The 21,625-nt window shown below is 41.0% G+C and overlaps 1 protein-coding gene and 1 pseudogene across 2 annotated transcripts; both read right to left on the bottom strand.

Moving 5' to 3' along the window:
• Positions 1-3,927, bottom strand: part of LOC109889233 (basigin-like) — a 4,970-nt pseudogene extending 1,043 nt beyond the window's left edge.
• A 9,869-nt stretch (positions 3,928-13,796) lies between these two features.
• LOC109889232 (E3 ubiquitin-protein ligase RNF126-like) lies at positions 13,797-20,767 on the bottom strand. Of its 2 annotated transcripts, none has more exons than XM_020480510.2 (9): positions 20,580-20,767; positions 17,305-17,363; positions 17,035-17,095; positions 16,533-16,768; positions 16,282-16,350; positions 16,085-16,154; positions 15,824-15,917; positions 15,525-15,640; positions 13,797-15,300 (listed from the first exon to the last, which is right to left on the bottom strand). In XM_020480510.2, exons 1-9 carry the CDS (start codon positions 20,652-20,654, stop codon positions 15,151-15,153), a joined length of 930 nt encoding a protein of 309 aa, XP_020336099.1. In that variant the 5' UTR covers positions 20,655-20,767; the 3' UTR covers positions 13,797-15,150. The 2 variants fall into 2 exon arrangements, with proteins under 2 accessions (XP_020336099.1, XP_020336098.1); XM_020480509.2 differs by having other exon boundaries at positions 16,533-16,816; positions 20,580-20,757.
• Between the last annotated feature and the right edge of the window lie 858 nt (positions 20,768-21,625).

Raw genomic sequence — 21,625 nt, 5'->3', positions numbered from 1 at the left:
GCAAGAGTTATGACAAATCTACCTTCACTGTATCCTTTATTTGTCCATTGCGCTGGCATGATAAAAAAAAACATTGATTTGTGGGCATAAAAATTGGGCAACATTTATGCAGTCTGAAAATGTCATTCAAATTTAGCCCAGGTTGGTCCAATGTAGGAAAGCAAGGCCAGTGAAAGAGTTCCTTATTAGATACATTCTTATACAAGTGGCGACTATGAAAGCAGTGGATTCTGACTCCCATAGCTGCTCAGTTACTGTCATCTCAGGTCAATCACTTCAATCTGACATGCGGTTTTGATCACTTACCAAAACGTAAAAGCAGCAGCGAACAGAGAAATAAAAAACAAAACATTGTTCTAATAAAAAACCGATTGCTTTAGATCGAATGGAACTACTAAAATCAAGAGTGGAAAACATACTTGTAAACTAAATCAAGACCACATCCATAATAGTAAACCTCCTGTATCCAAACCATTACGAAAATGGTAACTATAGAGATATCATTAAAATGGCAGGTAATGAATGCACAGAAATCTTTTTTGAATGACAGTGCATCTGCAACTGAGAGACTGTTCTGCCACTCGGGGGCAGCAGACACTCACAGTTAAATCATGGGTCATGACCAGGTATGCTACTTTAGCCCTTCAGAAAACATAGATGAATGGCAAAACAAGAGTACTTCCTTTGTGCCTTTCTCTGCGGGTGTGTCGACTTACCGTCGTTGATCTCATCAGGCTTTCTCCTCTTCTCATAGATGAAGATGATGCTGACCAGGATGATGACCTCAGCCACTATGCCCAGGAAGGGCCAGAGGGCGGCCAGCCGGCTGCGGACGCGCATGTGGACCTTGTCGGAGGTCGAGCCGAACTCGCTCGTGCCGTCGCAAATGTAGTCGCCTATGTCCATGGCGATGTCCAGGTTGTCAATGGTCAGGGTGGTCCTGTTGGGGGTGCTCTTGATCTCATACCTGTCGGTACCGTTGGTGATGGCCTGAGAATGCCAGACAGGGAGTAAAGTCATTCAACACCAATTTCCAGATTTCAAAAAATTTCTATTTTCTAGGGCAGACCCCTTTGGCAAGTACTACTACGTGTGGAATTACTGTGGCTTCAATCAAGATACTGATTTAAGTCAATGATTCCTAAAATTAGCAAATAACTGCAGCATGGTTGAAACCGAGTTCAATCACTCAGTTTAGTCCAGCAGCAGGGTTTATTCCAGCTCAGTGAAACCAATTTTGCTAAGCATAATGTGTATCAATGATGTAAAGTTTGCTAAAGCATACCGACTTATCTTCTCCCTCCAGTTTGTACCACTTCCAGTCAGTGGGCAGTGGGTATCCATAACTAATACACACCAGCACACCCTTGTCCTTCTCGTTACCATGCTCAGAGCGTTTGTAGGCAGAGACAAGTGGAGCAGCTATTGACAAACACAGGGAGGCAGGTATTTATGGGATGATAGCCGATATGCACTATTTATCCAAAACACCAGCATCTGCAGTTTTCTAAACCAATTGGTTATAGAGGCCTATTGCAGCCTTCAGATACTCAAAGTGCGCTAAAATTAACTGGCAGAGGATGTCAGTAGAAGAAACTTAAAAGGATAACTTACTTTTGACTTCAATGGTTGTTTTCACCTCGGGCTCAGAAAGGAAGACGCACTCATACAATCCACCGGAATGGGAATCGATTTTAGCCAAGCTAATGGAAAAAACAAAAACTAAAGGTAACCCCTAAAGATGAGAAACACAGACATACTACAACAGACTTCGCTTAAACAATGGCTTCTAACACATCCCAGTCATGAAGTCACTTTGCAAAAGATGCTGCCCCAACAAGGCTACGCTTCAGTGGCAGGTAAATCGAGTCAAGTCCATCTGGTGGATCAAACATGCAGATAAAACATGCCAACGCACCCTGCCTTCCTGGAACTTACGTGTGCTCGGTGTAGAGAGTTGGCAAGTTATGCTTGGATGACTCGATCACTTTGCCGTTCCTCATCCAGTAGTGGCCTTTGACTGTGGACGGGGGGTCAGTCAGTTTGCATGAGAGGACAGCAGAGGTCTGGTTGTATACCTCCATAGGTTCAGCTTCAATTAAGGGATCTATAGACACACATAAAGTGAATATATTAAAAAGCCATCCTTTGATATAAACACATCAAGTAGGCCTATACACTGACCATTATAGTTCACCATAGTACCATGAGGAAAGGCCAAGTGTAACAAATTATTGTATGTCTTTTCTAGTACAGGACATTGCTAAAATAGTTGAGGGTAACTAAAAAGGCACCTAGATACATCTGTGGTTATTTAGGCTAGCGGAATTTATAGGGTTTACTAGACAAATGGCAATCTATTGGAGATTGTCTTGATACCAACATGTTGAGGAGCCACAAACCTCAAGGAGACACTGTCCAGGGCTCGACATTGCTTTTACTATCCTTTAGCCTAAACTTCATTGAAAAAACTGATAAGGTCTAGCCTAGCTGATCAAATGGTATTACTTTCATCAACTATCACATTTCATGCCAAAAACAACACAATATAAAATGGCAGCGCAGAGCTTTCCAAGAAGGGGGCAGATCACACATGGGAAGACACCTAAATGGAGAGCTCGGTCTGAACCAAGAGTTCAAGATGGGAGAGAAGAGGAGTTAGACTGGGAAGTTAATCTAGGAGACCATGCGTGTAAATCAACACAAGCAGAAGAAGCAACCAGCAAGGTGAGGTATGGCAGGTTGGTATTCCACTGACAGAGAAGAGGAACAAGAGGATATTTTGGTTTGGTTTAGGGTAGTGAAATGAACAACTTGTGTCAAATAATACTGGACCACAAGGCAGAAAGATGGCCTATGGCTGAGAAGCATTACAAAGCTGGGTTGGGGTCTTCTGTAGATAATGTAGTACTCCTAAAGAGCCTAAACAGGTCTAAAGAGTGTAAACAACACAGGAGAGTACCAATGTTTGTATCAATTATTACACATTCTAATCCTTGGACAGAACAGCAAAATAGAGAAAAAAATGTTTTATGATGCAGCCATTTGCAGGTTTCAGACCTTCTAACCAGTATTATCCATATGAAAAATATTTAGCTAATTCATTAATTTAAACAATTCCCTAAGCTTTGACATTGGCCTAGGAAAGAGGCATCAGATTGAGGGTAGTGCTACGGCAGGTAGGACGTGTCTAAGGAGAGAGGCTCGGCCATGCATGACAGGAGCTCAGTGAGGGCAGGAGAGGGTGTGGGACAGGAGCTGGACCACTCTGTTCTCTCTACAGGGAGACACTGCCTGGCTGTACACGGGGCCTCCCACCACCAGCACTCACATTCAAACACTATAACGTTAGCCTGTGAGGGGATCCACTTGACTTTGGGTGCCTTCTTCAGCTCGTTGCGGTCAGGATCGTTGTTAGCGCGGCACTCTTACGTGCCAGTCATTGAGCGTGAGGTTTAAGAGGTGAATGGAGCTGGATGTAGGTGGCGTTGAGGCCGACACGGTCCTCCCGCACCCCATAAAACAGCTGGGTCATGGTCTCGTGCTCCTCGCCCTCTATGAACCACCACTGCACCTCGGGGATCGGGTTCCCCGTCACCTCACAGAGCAACTCTGCACTGTCCTCTATCCGCTTCATCTGGAACAGGGACGACTTGATAAAGCCGGCTGAACAGGCCATTATGGGGGAGGGGTGGATTGATTTGTGTATTATATTGATGGATTAGGTTGGGATTGGTGTGAGCACATCAGTCAATTCAACGAGATGATAGTAAGACAGAAAGAAAGAAACAGAAGAGGTTAATAGGACACATGAATAAGAGAAGGAAGAGTTTGAGCATCATCATTTTAACCAAATGATTTCATGCCAAATTGATGCAAACAAATTGGTGCACAAATTTTGAGAGCAACTTTTTGTGCTTCGAAACACTTCTGGAATCTTTGATTTCAGCACATGAAATATGGGACCAACACTTTACATGTTGAGTTTATATTTTTGTTAAGTGTATAACTGAAATTTCTATGTGATTTTGGTCAGGTTGCCCAAAATATTACATATGCCGCTTTAACAGAACATGCAACTCCTGTAATGAAGAAGTCAATAAAATGTCATTTTCAAACACTTGCCAAAATGCAATTAGCAAGAAAACACCATTCTAAACAGAGCAACTGATGCGAGCGGTATATGAGAGAGGAAAACCTCAGTTACAAACTAGGATGGGTTGCTAATATGAAGTGTTGTGCCTTTGGCTTCTGGACAATGAAATAAAGTTGATATGAAAACCAATAGAACAAGAGAGAAATGGCATATGAGGAAGTCTTTCATAGGCAGTGCGTGTGGAAAAAGGCCTAGCTGATTATTGAGTTGCGGCTGTCGGTGAAAAAGCATCTATAATGTGTGAAGATAGAGTATAATTTTAGAAAAGAGACAAGGGAAGGGATGTGTTGTGAAGATAACCTATAGGCACATCTCTCTCCAGAATGCAAGCGCTCAGCTCTCCAGAATGCAATCGGTCTGCTTATGAAAAAGTTTTTAGTGTCCGAACAATGTCCACTCTATGGAAACGTGACTCACATGAACATGTCAGTGATTTTGCTCTACGTCCCCCACCATCGTCACGCGACTCGTCTGTAGTCGGTACCGCCGATCTGCCAATTTCTGTATGTAGCGTCCGAACAGTTTGGGCTAAACACTAATATAACCTCCCCTAAGGAAAGGTGAGTATCTCACGTACACTACATTACCAAAAGTTATGTGGACACCTGCTTGTTGAACATCTCATTCCAAAATCATGGGAATTAATATGGAGTTGGTCCCCTCCTTACTGCTATAACAGCCTCCACTCTTCTGGGAAGGTTTTCCACTAGAAGTTGGAACATTGCTGCGGGGACTTGCTTCCATTCAGCCACAAGAGCATTAGTGAGATCGGGCACTGATGTTTTGGGTGATTAGGCCCGGCTCACAGTCTGCGTTCCAATTCATCCCAAAGGTGTTTGATGGAGTTGAGGTCAGGGCTCTGTGCAATCAAGTTCTTCCACACCGATCTCGACAAACCATTTCTGTATGGACCTCGCTTTGTGCATGGGGGCATTTTCATGCTGAAACAGTAAAGGTCCTTCCCCAAACTGTTGCCACAATGTTGGAAGCACAGAATTAATCTAGAATGTCATTGTATGCTGTAGCATTAAGATTTCCCTTCACTGGAACTAAGGGGTCTAGCCTGAACCATGAAAAACAGCTCCAGACCATTATTCCTCCTCCAACAAACTTTACAGTTGGCACAATGCATTCGGGCAGGTAGTGCTCTTCTGGCAGATGGTGAAGTGTGATTCATCACCCCAGAGAAGGCGTTTCCACTGCTCCAGAGTCCAATGGCGGTGAGCTTTACACCACTCCATCCGACGCTTGGCATTGCACATGGTGATCTTAGGCTTGTGTGCGGATCCTCGTCTATGAAAACCCACTCATGAAGTTCCCGACAAACAGTTATTGTGCTGACGTTGCTTCCAGAGGCAGTTCGGAACTCCGTGGTGAGTGTTGCAGCCGAGGACATACGATTTTTACATACTTCAGCACTCGGCGGTCCAGTCGTGTGCGCTTGTGTGGCATCCACTTTGCAGCTGAGCCATTGTTGCTCCTAGACATTTCTACTTCAAAATAACAGCACTTACAGTTGGCCGGGGCAGCTCTAGCAGGACAGAAATATGAAAGAAAGGTGGCATCCTATGACGGTGCCACGTTGAAAGTCACTGAGCTCTTAGTAAGGCCATTCCACGATCAATGTTTGTTTATGTCGATTGCATGGCTGTATGCTCAATTGTATATACCTGTCAGCAACAGGTGTGGCTGAAATAGCCGAATCCAGTCATTTGAAGGAATGTCCAAATAAATGTGTACATATAGTGTACGTCGGTTGTTTTGCTCTACGACGCCCACAAAACTCTCCTGAAGGTAGTCCGGTACAAGTAAAAAATAAAATAAAAATTTGAAGGAAATATATATGTAAGTAGATTAGTGCCAAAATAAATGGGTAAAATGTGTAGAAAATAAAAAGTTATGTGATTTTTCTTATATCTCTCAGATATGAGAAACACATCAAAACAAACTTCCTATAGATTTTTTTTTTTTTTTTGGGGGGGGGACTGTTTTCCATGTATGAATCTGTTATTGAATGTGTTTCAATGGGCTAATAGCAATACGGCTATTAGCAATAAGGCTATTTCAATGTTCCATCAAATAGTTTAAAAAAAAATATTTTTATACCTGAAGGGATCTTAAAATCCAAAATCAAATGGCTAAATGAGGGTTAACTTCTAACAACTTCTGTAGCTTGTGAACAGAGTTTGTAGCTCAAACTATTCCGTCCCGTTGTCACAAACGTTGCTCTTGCCCAGCCCCCGTGAATCACACAGACTAATCTACCGTATCTACAGATGCAGAAGAACTAGACAAATACAATGGTACAACTCAAAAGTCTGTAGCAAACACAATGTTTAAAGGGATTTAGAAGTCCAAAAAGTGCTGGCGTTACAGTGGGACTCATTGTGTTAAGGCAATTTAATTTTCTTGCAGTCTCTGCTAAAAACAAGCTTGCAAACACAAGGGTTCTTGCTTGTTTGAAACGTTTTATATAATACATGTAAATACTTTGGTATTGTAACCATACAAATATAATATTTGTTGTGAATTTAATTGAGATATGTGGTATGTGGTATTTATATTTATTAGGGATCCCCATCTTCCTGGGGTCCAAACACATTAAAGCATTTACATATAAAACAGTACATCATAACATTATTACACCACCATGTTGTACCACATTTAAATAATCGTGTTATTTATCTCCATTGAAAGGTTGACATATGGAGGTAAAACATCATCTTACTTTCTTCCATCCTCTAAACTGGACATCTATGACACAGCAGCTAACCTCCAATGACTCAAGTTGGCAAACTGGTCTACAACAGTTTAATTAAAAGATCGCAGCTAACAAGCCAGAAGCACAGGCAGAGCTTTGACTCGCAAAAAACTAGCTGAGACTTCAAAAATGAAAGATTACAGCCTTGGTAGACAACTGGTTAGTCTGCTAATTTACACACTCAACAAAACATTGTCTGGTTTATGAAGAACTTAACAAAGGCAACTCCATTGGCTGGTGGTGGTCATGGTGGGGGATCTAGTCAAAAACTTGCAAGCTAGCTGGTAAATACTAGTAGTAACAAAATATTGACACTTGCCTTTTTAAAATGAGACCTACACGTCACTGATTTTAGTTCTGACAAACGAGACAAATAGACATCTAATAATACTTAACAGTTAGCTACTTGCAAAATGAAACGTTAGCCAACTATTTCAGTTAGCTAGCGTTACCTACAAGTCACTGGTTTAAGTATCACTAACGTTACATGTGTATATATTCACTAGCTACTTTGTATAACTAATATAGTATGAATATCTTTGTCAGAACTATATCTTATTTACATAGTTAACGTTGCCAGGCTAAAACAAGTAAAATGATCAATCAATCATGTTCTGTGCCTGGAACGTTGTGACCCCCTCTTACTCTTATGCTTCCTAGGTACCTAACGTTAGCTACTTTGCTTTTTTTCTACATTTAACGTTATAGCGATTGATTTTTTTTAGGTAGACTGTTTGGAAAACACATGGCGTTGAACTGTAACGTTAAATCAACAATTGAAAACCGCTAACGTTAAGCCAGTTCGCACCCTCTATACAGTAACGTTAACGTTACCTAGCTAACGTTAAATATCTTACCTGTCTGGGCATTGGCTCGGTTCAAGCACAATAGGAGGGCACTTAAACCCCACAGCACTTTCATTTTTTTTTGTCTGTCACAGATATACTGTCAATTACACTATTTTTCAAATATTTGATCTTATCTCGACTCCCTTGCTACACCATCGACGAGTTAATCGTCGTCCTCTAGTTGTTCCTCGCGTCGTGAACTAGCAGGTCCTTGCACGTCACGCTCTGTGCGGAAATTTAAAAAACAAAAAGACTCAGTTCGACGTGAACAGGCGAAAGCAGAAAGGGAGATACCTAGTCAGTTGTATAACTGAATTCCTTTAACTGAAATTGTGTTTTCGGCATTAACTCAAGACCTCTGAACACGGGCGAACTGAAACAATAATTCAAGCCGGAAATGTGACTCCATCCCAGGCCACCCAAACCAACAGACCGCTAATTTTGTAGGCTAACCCTTATGTGTTGATGTAATGGGTACCAAACTAGTTATACATTTGGCAACTATGTTCATCTGAGAAGAAAGTTATCCACATTACAAAACACAAACATTTGGGACTGACAAACAAGTAGCCTATCTGAACACAGTATGCTTTGGGTGCACCCTCAACAACTCACTAGGAATACACATCATAGCACATACAAATGTACAAGGCTAGACACAAAACAATTAGCCTACACTTTTTTTTAAAGATAATGAGATAGCTCAAATGTTCAAATTATTATCCTTATATTCAAGCATCAAGCATATCAAAGGTATAAAAAACTTCACTGAACTTGAACATAAGCTACAACAATGTAAGTAAGTATAATACACTTCTCTTAAAACAAATGTATATTACAATGTTCACTCACTGGTGTGCATAAAGCAAACAGCACAAAAATAAACACATCTATACACTGAGTCAATGAAATTGAACATTGGCTACATAACTGCAAGTATAATGCGAAAGTCCAAAAAACATGCCTTTGCACAAAAGCTTTAACTCACAGCAAATTGTCTTTCACCCTTGTCAGCCTGTTATGGAAGAGTCATAGCATAGCTACTTCAGAGTAACCAGTAAGTAATTACCACTAGTAAACCAGTAGGGGGCGCAGTAACTCACTGCTCTCTGCCATCTTGTCAATGACGTCATCTTTGTCAAGTCCCGTAAGAATCTCATTCACTGTTGCCATCAAAAGAAAGGCTTCAAGGTTCTCTTGAGTTGAGGGAGGTTCTTAGGCGGTTCTTCACAAATTTCAGGGTGGAGAAGGTCATCTCACAAGCCACCTGAGTGATGGATAGGGTGAGGAGGAACTTGTAGCCCAACCAATGATGTGATACGCATCTGTGAGCAGATTGTACTGAGACAGGAGAAGCAGCATATCGGGCAGTTTTTACATGTGGAACAACTTCTGCTCACCAACTCCACTTTCATCAGGATCCTCAAAGCCTTCCCCCGATTCATCACTGGCAGCGGCGGCCCTGGTGTTGTACTCCTCCAATGTTGACTGTTTCAGTCTTTCCCACTGTTGTGCAAGGCTGATCAGTTCAGCATGCAATGCCTCAACAGTGGCATGTTCATCAAATTCCAGTAAGCATTTGCTGAGCTCCTTCATGGCTGTCTTTGGGCAGGAGACATCTGCACACAGCACTGCATTTGCTGCATAACAGCGGTGAATACTTTCAACAACAGTGTCCAGTACCACATTGTGGGTCTTGATTTTGTAATCCATGTCTGCATTAGCAATGGGCTCGTCTTCTGCCAACTCACCTGGTTCTCTTCTTTTTTTTGTTCTCTTCTCTGGGAGAGCTGTCTGAGCTTCGGCATCACAGTCCTGCTGCTCCTCCAGAATGCCATTAGTCCACTCAACAAAGTCGTCTGCTGCCCTCTTCACACCCTCAAAGTCTCGGGCACACTTTCTCAGGTTATCCTCCGTTCCCGTCACCAAATGCTGTGCTGTTACGATATCCATGCCACTTGTTTGAAAGTATTTAGAGAGAGGGGACATCTACTCAAAAATTCAGAGAAAAACCTCAGCTGTAAGTAATGGTTTCATACTTTAGGAGAGCATCCTTGTACCCTTGGGCCTTGCTTCGGATGGCAGGTTTTATGGTCACATCCTTTTCAATTCTTTCCATAGTGATGACCACATCAAGTGTTCGGTCAGGCTTTGCAAAGCTTCCAAATACTTTCCTCAAGGCCTCGTCTTTTGCCCAACAGCGTGTTTCACCAATTACATCAAGCCTTCTGTGTCTCCTGTCCTCACTTGTTTCCTCCCATAGCTTCATGCGCTTGTAGGAATCTCGAACGAACACTGCAATGTCATTCAGTAGTGAGAAAAGGAATTCACTTGCCACAACAACCCCAGTGGTGTCAGTTAGCACAAGGTTGAGGACATGTGAGTAACACCATATGTGTACTTCGTTAGAAGACTCTCCTGTGAGCAATGCAGAGAAGCCCCTGTATTGTCCTTGCATATTAGCTGCTCAGTCTGTTGCATTACCAACACATTACCAACACACTGTTTGATACCTATGTCCATCTTCTCAAGGGTCTGTTTCACAAGGTCCACAAAGTACTGTCCAGTCGATAACTCAAAGTCAATGACCGCAATGAGTCTCTCGTGGACAACATCAGTGACATAATCGCAGAACTACTGCACACTGGTCTTTGGATCTCAATACAAATGGACACAACACAGGATTTAAGAACATCCCTGCCTTTCTCACTTCAACAGCAATTGTCTGCTGAATCAACATTCTGATGACTTCACTTACTTTATATGCTGTTGTTTTGGACATCATAGTTACCAAGGACCCTCTTCCTTTACTTCCCATCTGCTTCTTGCTCTTCTCAATGCAATCACTAACATGCTCTTGTAGGCAGACATCATATTTGCTTAGCAACAATATAAGCTCAAGAAACTTGCCATGATTGATGGCCATGTTTTCCAAGTTATATGCAGCTTCGTGTCTGTGTCCTCTGTACCTAAGCCCACATTTACCAATAACTTTAACTACATCAATCACACGTTCCATGACCTACCTCCTTTTTCTGACCTGGTCTCGTTGAACTGACATTTACTTATCACTCAGAAGGGTATGGATGGATGTCTGCTTTGCTGGCTCTGAGGAAAAAGGCTTCTGCACTTTCTTTATGGGTCTTGCTGCTCTCATGTTCCTATATAAATTAAGAGAGTGGTCTCTTAATTTCCCCCCAGAGCTGTATATTATTGTAGTAACTTGTAATGCTGGTACTAATGATCTTTGTCATTGCCTGTGCTGTGTCACACAGGCTGCTGTGTTACATTCATGGATGTATTATGGTTACGCCTGTTTTGCTGTACAATGTATGTGCATTTTCCCAGTTTATATGGCATGAGTCATGCAAGCAAGTCCAGTCTAGGTTTACTACTTTACTAATTGATGTTGCCTTCCATGTCATATTATGATCGCTATGTTGCACTCATTGCTATGATGTAATTCCTCCACGAAGACCTAAGACGTGCAAACTGTTTAGCCTATTGGCCGTTGTGTCACTATTATTAGCCATGCTGGGTGTCATGTGTGTGTGTTTTAGCTAGTGTTTTTGACTGACCCGGTCCCTTACTGACGAACATGTTGCTTATTTTGCAGCATTTAGCTGCGTCTATGGCAAGGGCCTTTCTCTTTTTAATTATTTCCCACTCTGCTCCACCGTTCCTATTCTGACCGCCCATTTCGCCGTGCGACTTGTCTAAAATGTTATCAGTAGAGAAGCAGGTGGACGGTTGCTATGTGCATCACGGAGAGAGCTGATGTCATTTTTGGCGCGGGGACACTGCAGCGAGAGAGTGAGTCGCGCCTGATGCGTGGATTCTCCGTCAACTCATTCCTGCTTGCTATATTATCTCTGGTCAAGTTGACTATTCACCGCAGGCCAAAACGACCCTCAGGCCACCTGGAAATGTCCCGGTGCTCCCGACGGCCAGTCCGCCACTGCCTCTGAATCAGAGAGGTATGGGGGGCTGCCTTAATCGACATCCACGTCTTCAGCGCCCGAGGAACAGTGGGTTAACTGCCTTTCTCAGGCGCAGAACAGTTTAGTTCAGAAACATATATTTTCCATAATAATACAATGTAGGCAGATGAGGGCTTATCAAAAGCAATCACTTTTGCATGTAAAAACAAACATATTACTCCACGAGACAATTCAATACAGTTCCAAATTGTAGGCAGTGTTGTCACCTTATATAAAACAAAGCCTTGTTGCATAATGGTATTAACTATTGTTTTAAAGGAATGTAATTGACAATCCTTGTGTCTCCCATACTATCCTATTTAGAACAGTGGCATCTAATTTGCTACCCTGAGGACAAATTGTAAACTCACCAGAGGGATATACAATGAACTCATTAATGATCAACAACACTGAAAACTGTACACCTGAATTTGGCAAGGTGTTTGAATACGGGAGAATAATTGTTGTGCAGTTATTTTTGATATATTTTTTACTTGTGAGGTCAACCGAAGGGCATGTCTTGGAAAAAACATTCAACTACAAATCCAAAGCTTGCAGCATGTTAGGGTCAAATACAGACATATTGATTTGTAATTGATAAGCGTCACCAGCTATGCCTACTTTTGATCAATCCAATGGTGGTACTTATTTTTTTTGTGAGCAGCAACCTACAAAATAATGAACGAGGTCACATAATTCCATAAATCATTTTCAGCTAATCTATTTTAATGTTTAAAGGTCTGTATAATTGGGCTGGGTATAAAACACAGGATCGGTACATTTGCAAGAGTAAGTAGAAGATCAGCAGTGGTGTAAAGTAATTAAGTAAAAATACTTTCAGGTACTACTTAAGTCGTTTTTTGGGGTATCTGTACTTTAGTATTCATATTTTTGACAACTTTTACTTCACAACATTCCTAAAGAAAATAATTTACTTTTTACTCCATACTTTTCCCCTGACACCCAAAAGTACTCGTTACATTTTAACAGGAAAATGGTCCAATTCACACTTATTATGAGAACATCCCAGGTCATCCCTACTGCCTCTGATTTGGCAGATTCACTAAACACAAATGCTTCATTTATAAATTATGTTGGAGTGTGCCCCTGGTTATCCATAAAAAAAAATATATATATATATATTGTTCCGTCTGGTTTACTTAATATAAGGAAGTTGAAATGATTTATACTTTTACTTTTGAGCAATTCCATTTACTTTTGATACTTACATATATTTAAAACCAAATACTTTTTTACTTTTACTCAAGTAGTACTTTACTGGGTGCCTTTCACTGGAGTACTTTTTTATTAAGGTATCTTTACTTTGAAACTATTGAGTACTTTTTTATTAAGGTATCTTTACTTTGAAACTATTGAGTACTTTTTCCAATGCCGAGGATCAGGAATCCTTCATTTCTTGCCACAATTCTATTTTGATCATAACATCAACAATCTCAAGCTGTCACTTTCTCCAATGCAATGTAGTATATAGGGGCATTGCCAATAATTCACCAGCTTTCCTCTACAGCTTCCATAATCAAGGAACATCGCATGCCCACAAAAAGAGGAAACATGGTTGTCTGCCATTGTATGAGAATAACATCCATGAGTAAAAGCTTAGTGCAATCCAGAATCGTTGGGATGTCCCTATCCTAAACTATACCTAATCATTTTTGAAATGCCAACTTCAAATGGGGTAATGTCAAGGCTTAGACATCCAAAAAGTACTCCAGTGAAAGGCACCCAGTAAAGTTGGTAGAGCATGGCATTTGCAACTCCAAGGTTGTGGGTTTGATTCCCACAGGGGACCAGTACAGGAGAAGAAAAAAAATCAACTCATCACAGCAAGTCGCTCTACTAAAATGACAAAATTGAAAATAAAATCACAGAAACTTTCCTAACACTATAGTGCCTTGAGAAAGTATTCACTCCCTTGCCATTTTTCCTATTTTGTTTGTAAATATAGTATAACCTACCAATCAAGTGAAAGTTTTACCATCTATGCCAGGGATGGGCAACTTCATGAGCCACAAACAAAAATGGAACTCATCATGAGGGGACAGTGGCTGGTGGGTCTGCATACCCACCACCATTCTGAAATTGCACCTTGTGTATTCTATTATTCATTTTCTCTGGGAGTAGGACACAGGAGAGCTAAATAGATCATGTGAGACAAGTGACAGACAATGAATCAAATAAATAAATCACAGCAAAGGAATGTCATTTGTGAGCTAGAAAATGGAGGTGATAGTACATGAGTTTTGATTGGATTACAGTTTAGTACTCGGTGGCGTTTTGAAAATAAATGTGTTCAGAAGTGCCTCCTTAGAGCTCTCAATCATCTCAAAAACTAAGCCATTTTGTATTACAGTGGTAGCACCTAAACATCTTTATTTTCTCATCAGTTCATGTTTTGTTCAGGGTTTTACATGATCTGCAAATCTATATATTTCACTTGTCTACTGTGAATTGTACAAAAACATTGAATTCACTTAGAATAAAAAATAAAATAAAAATTGAAAAAAACCAAATCACTGAAACTTGCTGATTATGTATGATCGAATGAGAAAAGGCTGTTAGAATCTGTCTAGCAGGTTAACTACTGGATCTTTACCTCTGTCGTTACAAAGAGGAATGTAGTAACCTTTGACTTAAATCCAGCACCCAAGTCAGTTCTCCAAAAAACACATAGCAAAATGTAGTTTGTTTCTTAATTCAAAGGGCAAAACAATGGTGCACATACAACTTCAGTCAATAAGAAACTGATTGGGGGTTGGTTCATTCAATGTAAAAGTACATTGTATGAAGGGTAAACGCTTTTCTGTTTGAGAAAAACACTTCAAATTTGATAGATGTTTCCAATCCATGGAAACAATAGCTGCAGAATCCAAACCAAGTACACATCCTATACTCAGCCTCCTTTACTCCTGAAAGTTTTCATTTAAGAACTTTAGCAGTACAAATATGAATGTTCATAAAACATGTAAAAAATAAAAAAATTAAAAACTGACTTGGTGAGAGAAGACCAGAAAGATCTCTCCCCCAGTCCCCCCTCAGAATGCACGACTAACTGGCTTATTCTGTTGTTGCATGTTGAGGTTATCCAGAGAGTGACCCTCCTAATGTTCCTATCCTCCATATCTTGCCCAGGCAGAGGCCCGAATCCATCCTTCCACGCAGCAAGAAGCAACATTCCTGAAGGCTTGAGGAGAGCCTCGGGTGGGGCAGAAACATACTGACTTTAATTTAATTGGATTCTTGCTGGCTCCGGTCCAGTGTGAGGCAGTGATCCAGGTGAGGAGGAGATTGGGTGGTTGCTCTCAGCTCCCCTTGACAGGGTGAGACTGGTACCCAACTGGCTGAGGAGGGGCAGTTCACTGGGTTGTGTGGGAAGGGAAATGTTTTTTAGGAGTTGTTGGCCGAGTTCTCATTGCTGGTTGAGCTGGAGGACGGGGGTGCAGAGGAAGAGGCAAAGTTCATCCCTGATAGACCTGGAGGATTCATGGCTGTGTTCAGTCCACTTAAGCTTTTCCTGCACACTGGACATGTGTCGTGCTTTGGAAACACACAGGAGCACAAACACAGAAGACATCATTATATATAATCAATCATCTTCAAGAAGATTTTATTTTCCGGAAAACTCAAGATTGTAAGTAGAGCCCACAGTTTTAATTGACAACTTAACTTAAACAGGAGAAACTCTGGTTCAGGAAAAGGTCATCTAGGTTTTGTCAATGATAGCACTAAAAGAAAGGTACATATGAGTGGAAAGGTCTTACCTGTTCAAGCCAGGGTACTATGCAATCATTGTGAAACAAATGATTACATGGAAGTTGCCTAACGTTTTCTCCAGCACTGTAGTCTTCTTTACACACTGGACATTCTAGACCAGAGCCTTAAAACAGAAAAACAAATTCAAGATGGAAATGTGTTCAACAAAGGCTTAAAAACACCTCCAAAACCGATGACCTACTGATTTCCATAGAAAATGAGCAAGACCACAACAAGTCCAGCGCACAGGGCCTGAGATGATGCACTTGACTGTGCTGTGTGTGTGTTGATATTCAGGGTCACTTACCTACATGCTCCTGTGTGATTAGGACTGTGGGAAGGGTCATGATTTTGTCCCCATCAGCTGGCGGAGGACCAGTGTTCTCAAACTGATTTAATAACTATAGGACACACAATTTTTTTATTTATGTATTTGATACTGTGTGGATCATGCTAACCAAACAAATAATAATAATTTTGACAATCCAAATGCAGGTATTTTGTTGTTGAGTTTCACAGTGAATTTAGAAATGTTTAATAAGGTGAGTGGTAAACAGTCATTATGTACCTGTGTAATGATTGCATCTAGTCCGTTGGCACCCCAAGCGTAATCCATGGGGTTTGAGTGAAGCACGCCCCTATAAATGAAGATAAACAAAAGTCAGCTGTAATACAAAGAGTCAGTTGGAAAACTTCTACAAAGTTTTACATAAAAACAATGGGTCACGAGTCCCAAAATACTGGAATGTACTAAGTTTAACTCACCAGGGTCCCACACCAATATTTGGCACTGCCGCAGGGGCGATTATTCCATTCACTAGCTGCTGAATTATTCTACAAGAGGACAAAACATTTTGGTTATCCTCTGCATGCATCCAAAAATAAGACCTAATTGCATCATTGCCTACATAGAACATGTTATCAAAGCTCAGAAGAAAAGAGACAAGCCTATCACTGGGAACATCTATGTGAATCATGGAACATTTAAAAAAGGTCCCACAAGTCACTGAACTTACCCCTCTAATGTGGGCACTCCCTCCGGTCTCCCTGCCTGCCTCCTGACGCCATGGCGACCTCGAGGTTGCCTGGCGCCGTATCGCTGCCGTGATGCCATCTCCCGTTCTCGTCGATTCTCTGCGTCGCGGTTGTCCTCTGTTCCCAACCCAGGTCCTCCTAGCCCTGCTCCTCCCAACCCAGCTCCTCCCAGCCCCGCTCCAAAGTCAAAGGAGTCGTCAAAGACACCCATAGCAAACTGGCCGTAACCCGAGGGGAACGTAAATATATTTGAAGGGTCCACATTCTACAAGAAATGGACATTTCACAAACAGATGCATTCATAAATTACTTGGAGTTCTTTCTGTACATACTATTCAATGTTTATAGTCAACAGAAATCCCAACTAGGCCTACGTCAAAAAACAGGTCCGATTTTACAAGTTGTGTTTGTTTGTTTTCTAAGATAACAATATCATGTTCAAGCCTTTGTTTCTCAATACGCAGAGTAAATAAGCTGAGAAACCTCAAATGGATGTTGGTTCTGGTCACCACTGGAGATGGTGGATGTGGACCCATTTTCACTGCTGTTCAGGAAGAGAAACATAGAAAACAGTTAGCATTTTTGGAGAGGGATTTGATTTAAATGTGTACGCACACCCTCTTGACCAGAGTGCTGTAATCATAGGTAAAAAGTTATGTGATGCCAAGTGACAAAATCTAGTGACAAGGTTGCTGACATTTTTATTCAGAATGTCAACAGAATGCTTGCTTTGATGTCACACATTCAACAAACCGTCTCTCCTCCAGCAGTTCCTCGATAAAGCCAGATTCACACCGAGGACATGTGTAATCCTGCAAACAAATATTATAACGCCATTAAGTGTCATTTTCGCATTCACTACCACAAAACAGGCTAGCAATCAGCTATTGAATCACTACTACTACATTCAACTATAGTATCAGTCAAAAGTTTGGACACCTACTCATTCAAGGGTTCTTCTTTATTTTGACTATTTTCTACATTGTAGAATAATAGTGAAGAAATCAAAACTATGAAATAACACATGGAATCATGTGGTAACCAAAAGTGTTAAAACAAAATATATTTTAGATTCCTCAAAGAAGCCACCGTTTGCCTTGACAGCTTTGCACACTCTTGGCATTCTCTCAACCAACTTCACCTGGAATGCTTTTCCAACAGTCTTTAATGAGTTCCGACATATGCTGAGCACTTGTTGGCTGCTTTCCTTCACTCTTCAGTCCAACTCATCTCAATTGGGTAGAGGTTAGGTCATCTGATGCAGCACTCCATCACTCTCTTTCGTAGTCAAATAGTCCGTACACAGCCTGGAGGTGTGTTAGGCCATTTTCCTGTTGAAAAACAAATGATAGTCCCACTAAGCACAAACCAGATGGGATGGCGTATCGCTGCAGAATGCTGTGGTAGCCATGCTGGTTACGTGTGCCATGAATTCTAAATAAATCACAGATAGTGTCACCAGCAGAGCACCCCTACAGCATCACACCTCTGCCTCCATGCTTCACTGTGAGAACCACACATGCAGAGATCATCCGTTCACCAACTCTGTGTCGGCGGCTTGGACCAAAAATCTCAAATTTGGACTGATCAGACAAAAGGACAGATTTCCACCGGTCTAATGTCCATTGCTTGTGTTTCTTGGCCCAAGCAAGTCTCTTCTTATTGGTGTCCTTTAGTAGTGGTTTCTTTGCAGCAATTCGACTATGAAGGCGTGATTCACTCAGACTCCTCTGAACAGTTGATGTTGAGATGGATCTGTTACTTGAACTCTGAAGCATTTATTTGAGCTGCAATCTGAGGTGCAGTTAACTTTAATTAACTTATCCTCTGCAGCAGAGGTAACTCTGGGTCTTCCTTTCCTGTGGCGGTCCTCATGAGAGCCAGTTTCATCATAGCACTTGAAGGATTTTGCAACTGTTCTTGAAAGGAACTTTAAAAGTTATTGAAATGTTCCTTATTGACTGACCTTCATGTCTTAAAGTAATGATGCACTGTCGTTTCTCTTTGCTTATTAGAGCTGTTCTTGACATAATATGGACTTGGTATTTTACCAAATAGGGCCGTCTTCTGTATACACCCCCCCTACCTTGTCCCAACACAACTGATTGGCTCAAACACATTAAGGAAAGAAATTCCACAAATTAACAAGGCACACCTGTTAATTAAATATGTTATCTCTGCTACCGCACGGCACGCAATACTGTAGCGCCAAGTCTAGGTCCAAGAGGCTTCTAAACAGCTTCTACCCAAGCCATATGACTCCTGAACAGCTAATCAAATGGCTACCCAGACTATTTTAATTGCCCCCCCCTCTCTCTCACTCTCTTCTATGCTGCTGCTACTCTCGGTTATTATCTATGCATAGTCACTTTAATAACTCTACCTAAATGTACATATTACCTAAATTACATTGACACCGGTACCCCCGCACATTCAATAACTCTTCTTGAACTGCACTGTTGGTTAAGGGCATGTAAGTAAGCATTTCACGGTAAAGTCTACACTTGTTGTATTCGGCACATGTGACAAATAAAATTGGATTTGGAATTGAAATGCATTCCAGGTGACAACCTCATGAAGCTGGTTGACAGAATTCCAAGAGTGTTCAAAGCTGTCATCAAGGTAAAGGGTGGCTAGTTTGAAGAATCTCAAATATATTTTGATTTGTTTAACAATTCTTTGGTTACTACATGATTCTGTGTGTTATTTTATTGTTTTGATGTCCTCGCTATTATTCTACAATATAGAAAATATTTTTTTAAATGAAAAAACCCTTGAATGAGTAGGTGTCCAACCTTTTGACTGGCACTATATGTGTGGCCAACACGAGAGAAAAAATTGACAAAAAGGAGATAACCCAATTGAACTACACTGTTAAGAACAGTCAAGAAGGAAGGAGTTGAATTGTGTTCAGTATTTAATTCAGTGTTCATTGCCAGCAAACTGTGGAAAGCCTACTGATTAACATGTTTCATTGTGAGAGACACCTTTAGTATTCTATGACAGATCATTCCAGCACCTGACTGCTATGCTGGTGTGACTTACTGAATGGTGCAAACACACACACACACACACACACACACACACACACACACACACACACACACACACACACACACACACACACAGAGAGAGAGAGAGAAAGAATACACTGTGCCATTGTCACTGTGACTAGAATATAACACTAGACATAATATTTTAGGTTTGGCATTGGAATCTGCCAACCTCTCTCCTCTACATGTCTATGCTTTCTACAGAAAACATAAATGCCATCATCATGGAAATATTACAATAAATTGTTCCTTGAAGATGCAGAAAAATAAACATATCATATGACTAACGTTAGACAAATACAAATCTCCCTCTGCTTTAGCTGATCTGAAGCCTACAGGATGTTTGGTTACTGAATGGAGTCCTTTATACATCATTTATGACTAATCTGGATGCACATGCCATTGCCAAGCATTGCTGATATCACAGGCAGTTCAGATGCATTCCTTGGCTAAGACTGTTTGTCCCATGTGTTGTCAAGATTTCTAGGCAGCTAGCTATGTTGTTCCCATTTATATCTTTCACATATTAATAATGAGCCGTGAGTATAGAATAATTGCTGTCAAGCTAATTTCATGCCCTAGCTATAAATCAAGCTGGTTAACGTTAGCACGCGCACACAACCAGAATAACTAGCTAGCTAACGTTAACTACAAACGACGCAACACAATACAGGATAGCTAGCTTGGCTGATAAGCACATCGGATGCGGTTAGTTAGCTAGCGAGCTAATCAGTCTCTGATTTTACACGCTTTCTATTTTAAAATATGAGCGAACTAGACTAGTTCTCGTTAGCTGGCTAACAGTCAGATGCAAGAAGTTGAAAATATGGTTAGCTTAGCTCAATGACTGTATGATGGGGTTTAGTTAGCCAGCTAGCTAGAATTTTTATGGACTCGTTCAAACGTACAAGACCAACAATAATTTAGCTACTCTCCTCGACTAATTGTCTTTCGCTTCTTGTCAACGTTACTTACGGGGAGACGAGGGCTGATCTCTTCTGAACATCTGTGACAGAAAAACCGGCTGGGCCATGGAGGTGCTTCCGCCATTTTTTTGGTTCTCTGTTGAAGGATTCAGTTGGAGGGTCGTCACTAGTTACCACAGCCACAAAGTCATAATTATGGATAAACCCAGACTATTTCTACAATTATCTTCTTAAAATCTGATTTTAAACCTAACATTAACTACACTGCTAAACGTATTTCCAAGCCTAATCTTAAATTAAGACCAAGAAGCTAATGTTTTTTTTCCATAAATGTTTACGATATAGCCAAAGTTAGTACAGTATGATTCTCCAATAGAAATCCCAAAATCACACTGGTAGACGATGTCATGTCGACGTTGGCTAGCTAAACTCATGCGTAGAAACACTTAATCGCGTTTAACGGTCGTCTCGCCAGAAACTGCGCATGTGCAGTCGTCAAATCAAAGGCACTCCTTCGATATAAAGTTATTTTTGACAAAAAATGAAAACGTGTCAGTTTATCACTTTTACGAGCTTGGAGTAAAAACAAGATCAACTACTTAAAACATTGGGTATAATCTAGGTTGTGACTTTGGATTTCGATAAAAATTAACAAATAAGGAAGACATTTTGACTTCTCTCGATTACTTATTAAAACCCAAAACCACAGCCTGCTCTGTTTGCACTGTTTCGCAAGCGTTCCCGGAAACGTAGCGACGTTGCGCCTCTCAGTTTAGAAACTCTGTGATATAGCCAATTCTGACTTTGTGGCTGTGGTAACTACTGACAACAGTGGAGACAGTACAGAGTAAAGAAGGGGACAAGAATGATTCGCTCACTAGAATATACGTAACGCATAGAATGAAATACTTCAAACTCTTCAAATCTGTTTCTACATTTATATTATTCCACATATTCAAGCTAGCAAAATAAAAAATGCAATCTTGAAGTAGGCCTAAATTAGCATTTTCTCTCATTCTATCAACGTTGCACTCATTTTGACAGAGAAGTACATCAGATACAGATAGTTAGCTAGCGAGCTAGTCAGTCTGATTT

The sequence above is a fragment of the Oncorhynchus kisutch genome, linkage group LG4, assembly GCF_002021735.2.
Source record: "Oncorhynchus kisutch isolate 150728-3 linkage group LG4, Okis_V2, whole genome shotgun sequence".
Classification (NCBI taxonomy): Eukaryota; Metazoa; Chordata; class Actinopteri; order Salmoniformes; family Salmonidae; genus Oncorhynchus; species Oncorhynchus kisutch.
The sequence above is the reverse complement of the archived record's forward strand: the minus strand, read 5'-3'. Positions and strand labels throughout refer to the sequence as shown.

Excerpts from the sequence above, each read along its gene's own strand:
- LOC109889232 (XM_020480509.2), bottom strand. The coding sequence starts at position 20,654 with ATGGCGGAAGCACCTCCATGGCCCAGCCGGTTTTTCTGTCACAGATGT. Across the intron at positions 17,096-17,304 it reads GAACTGCTGGAGGAGAGACG|CAGTGAAAATGGGTCCACAT; the intron begins GTTTGTTGAATG and ends CTTCCTGAACAG. Across the intron at positions 16,351-16,532 it reads GGAGTGCCCACATTAGAGGG|AATAATTCAGCAGCTAGTGA; the intron begins GTAAGTTCAGTG and ends GTCCTCTTGTAG.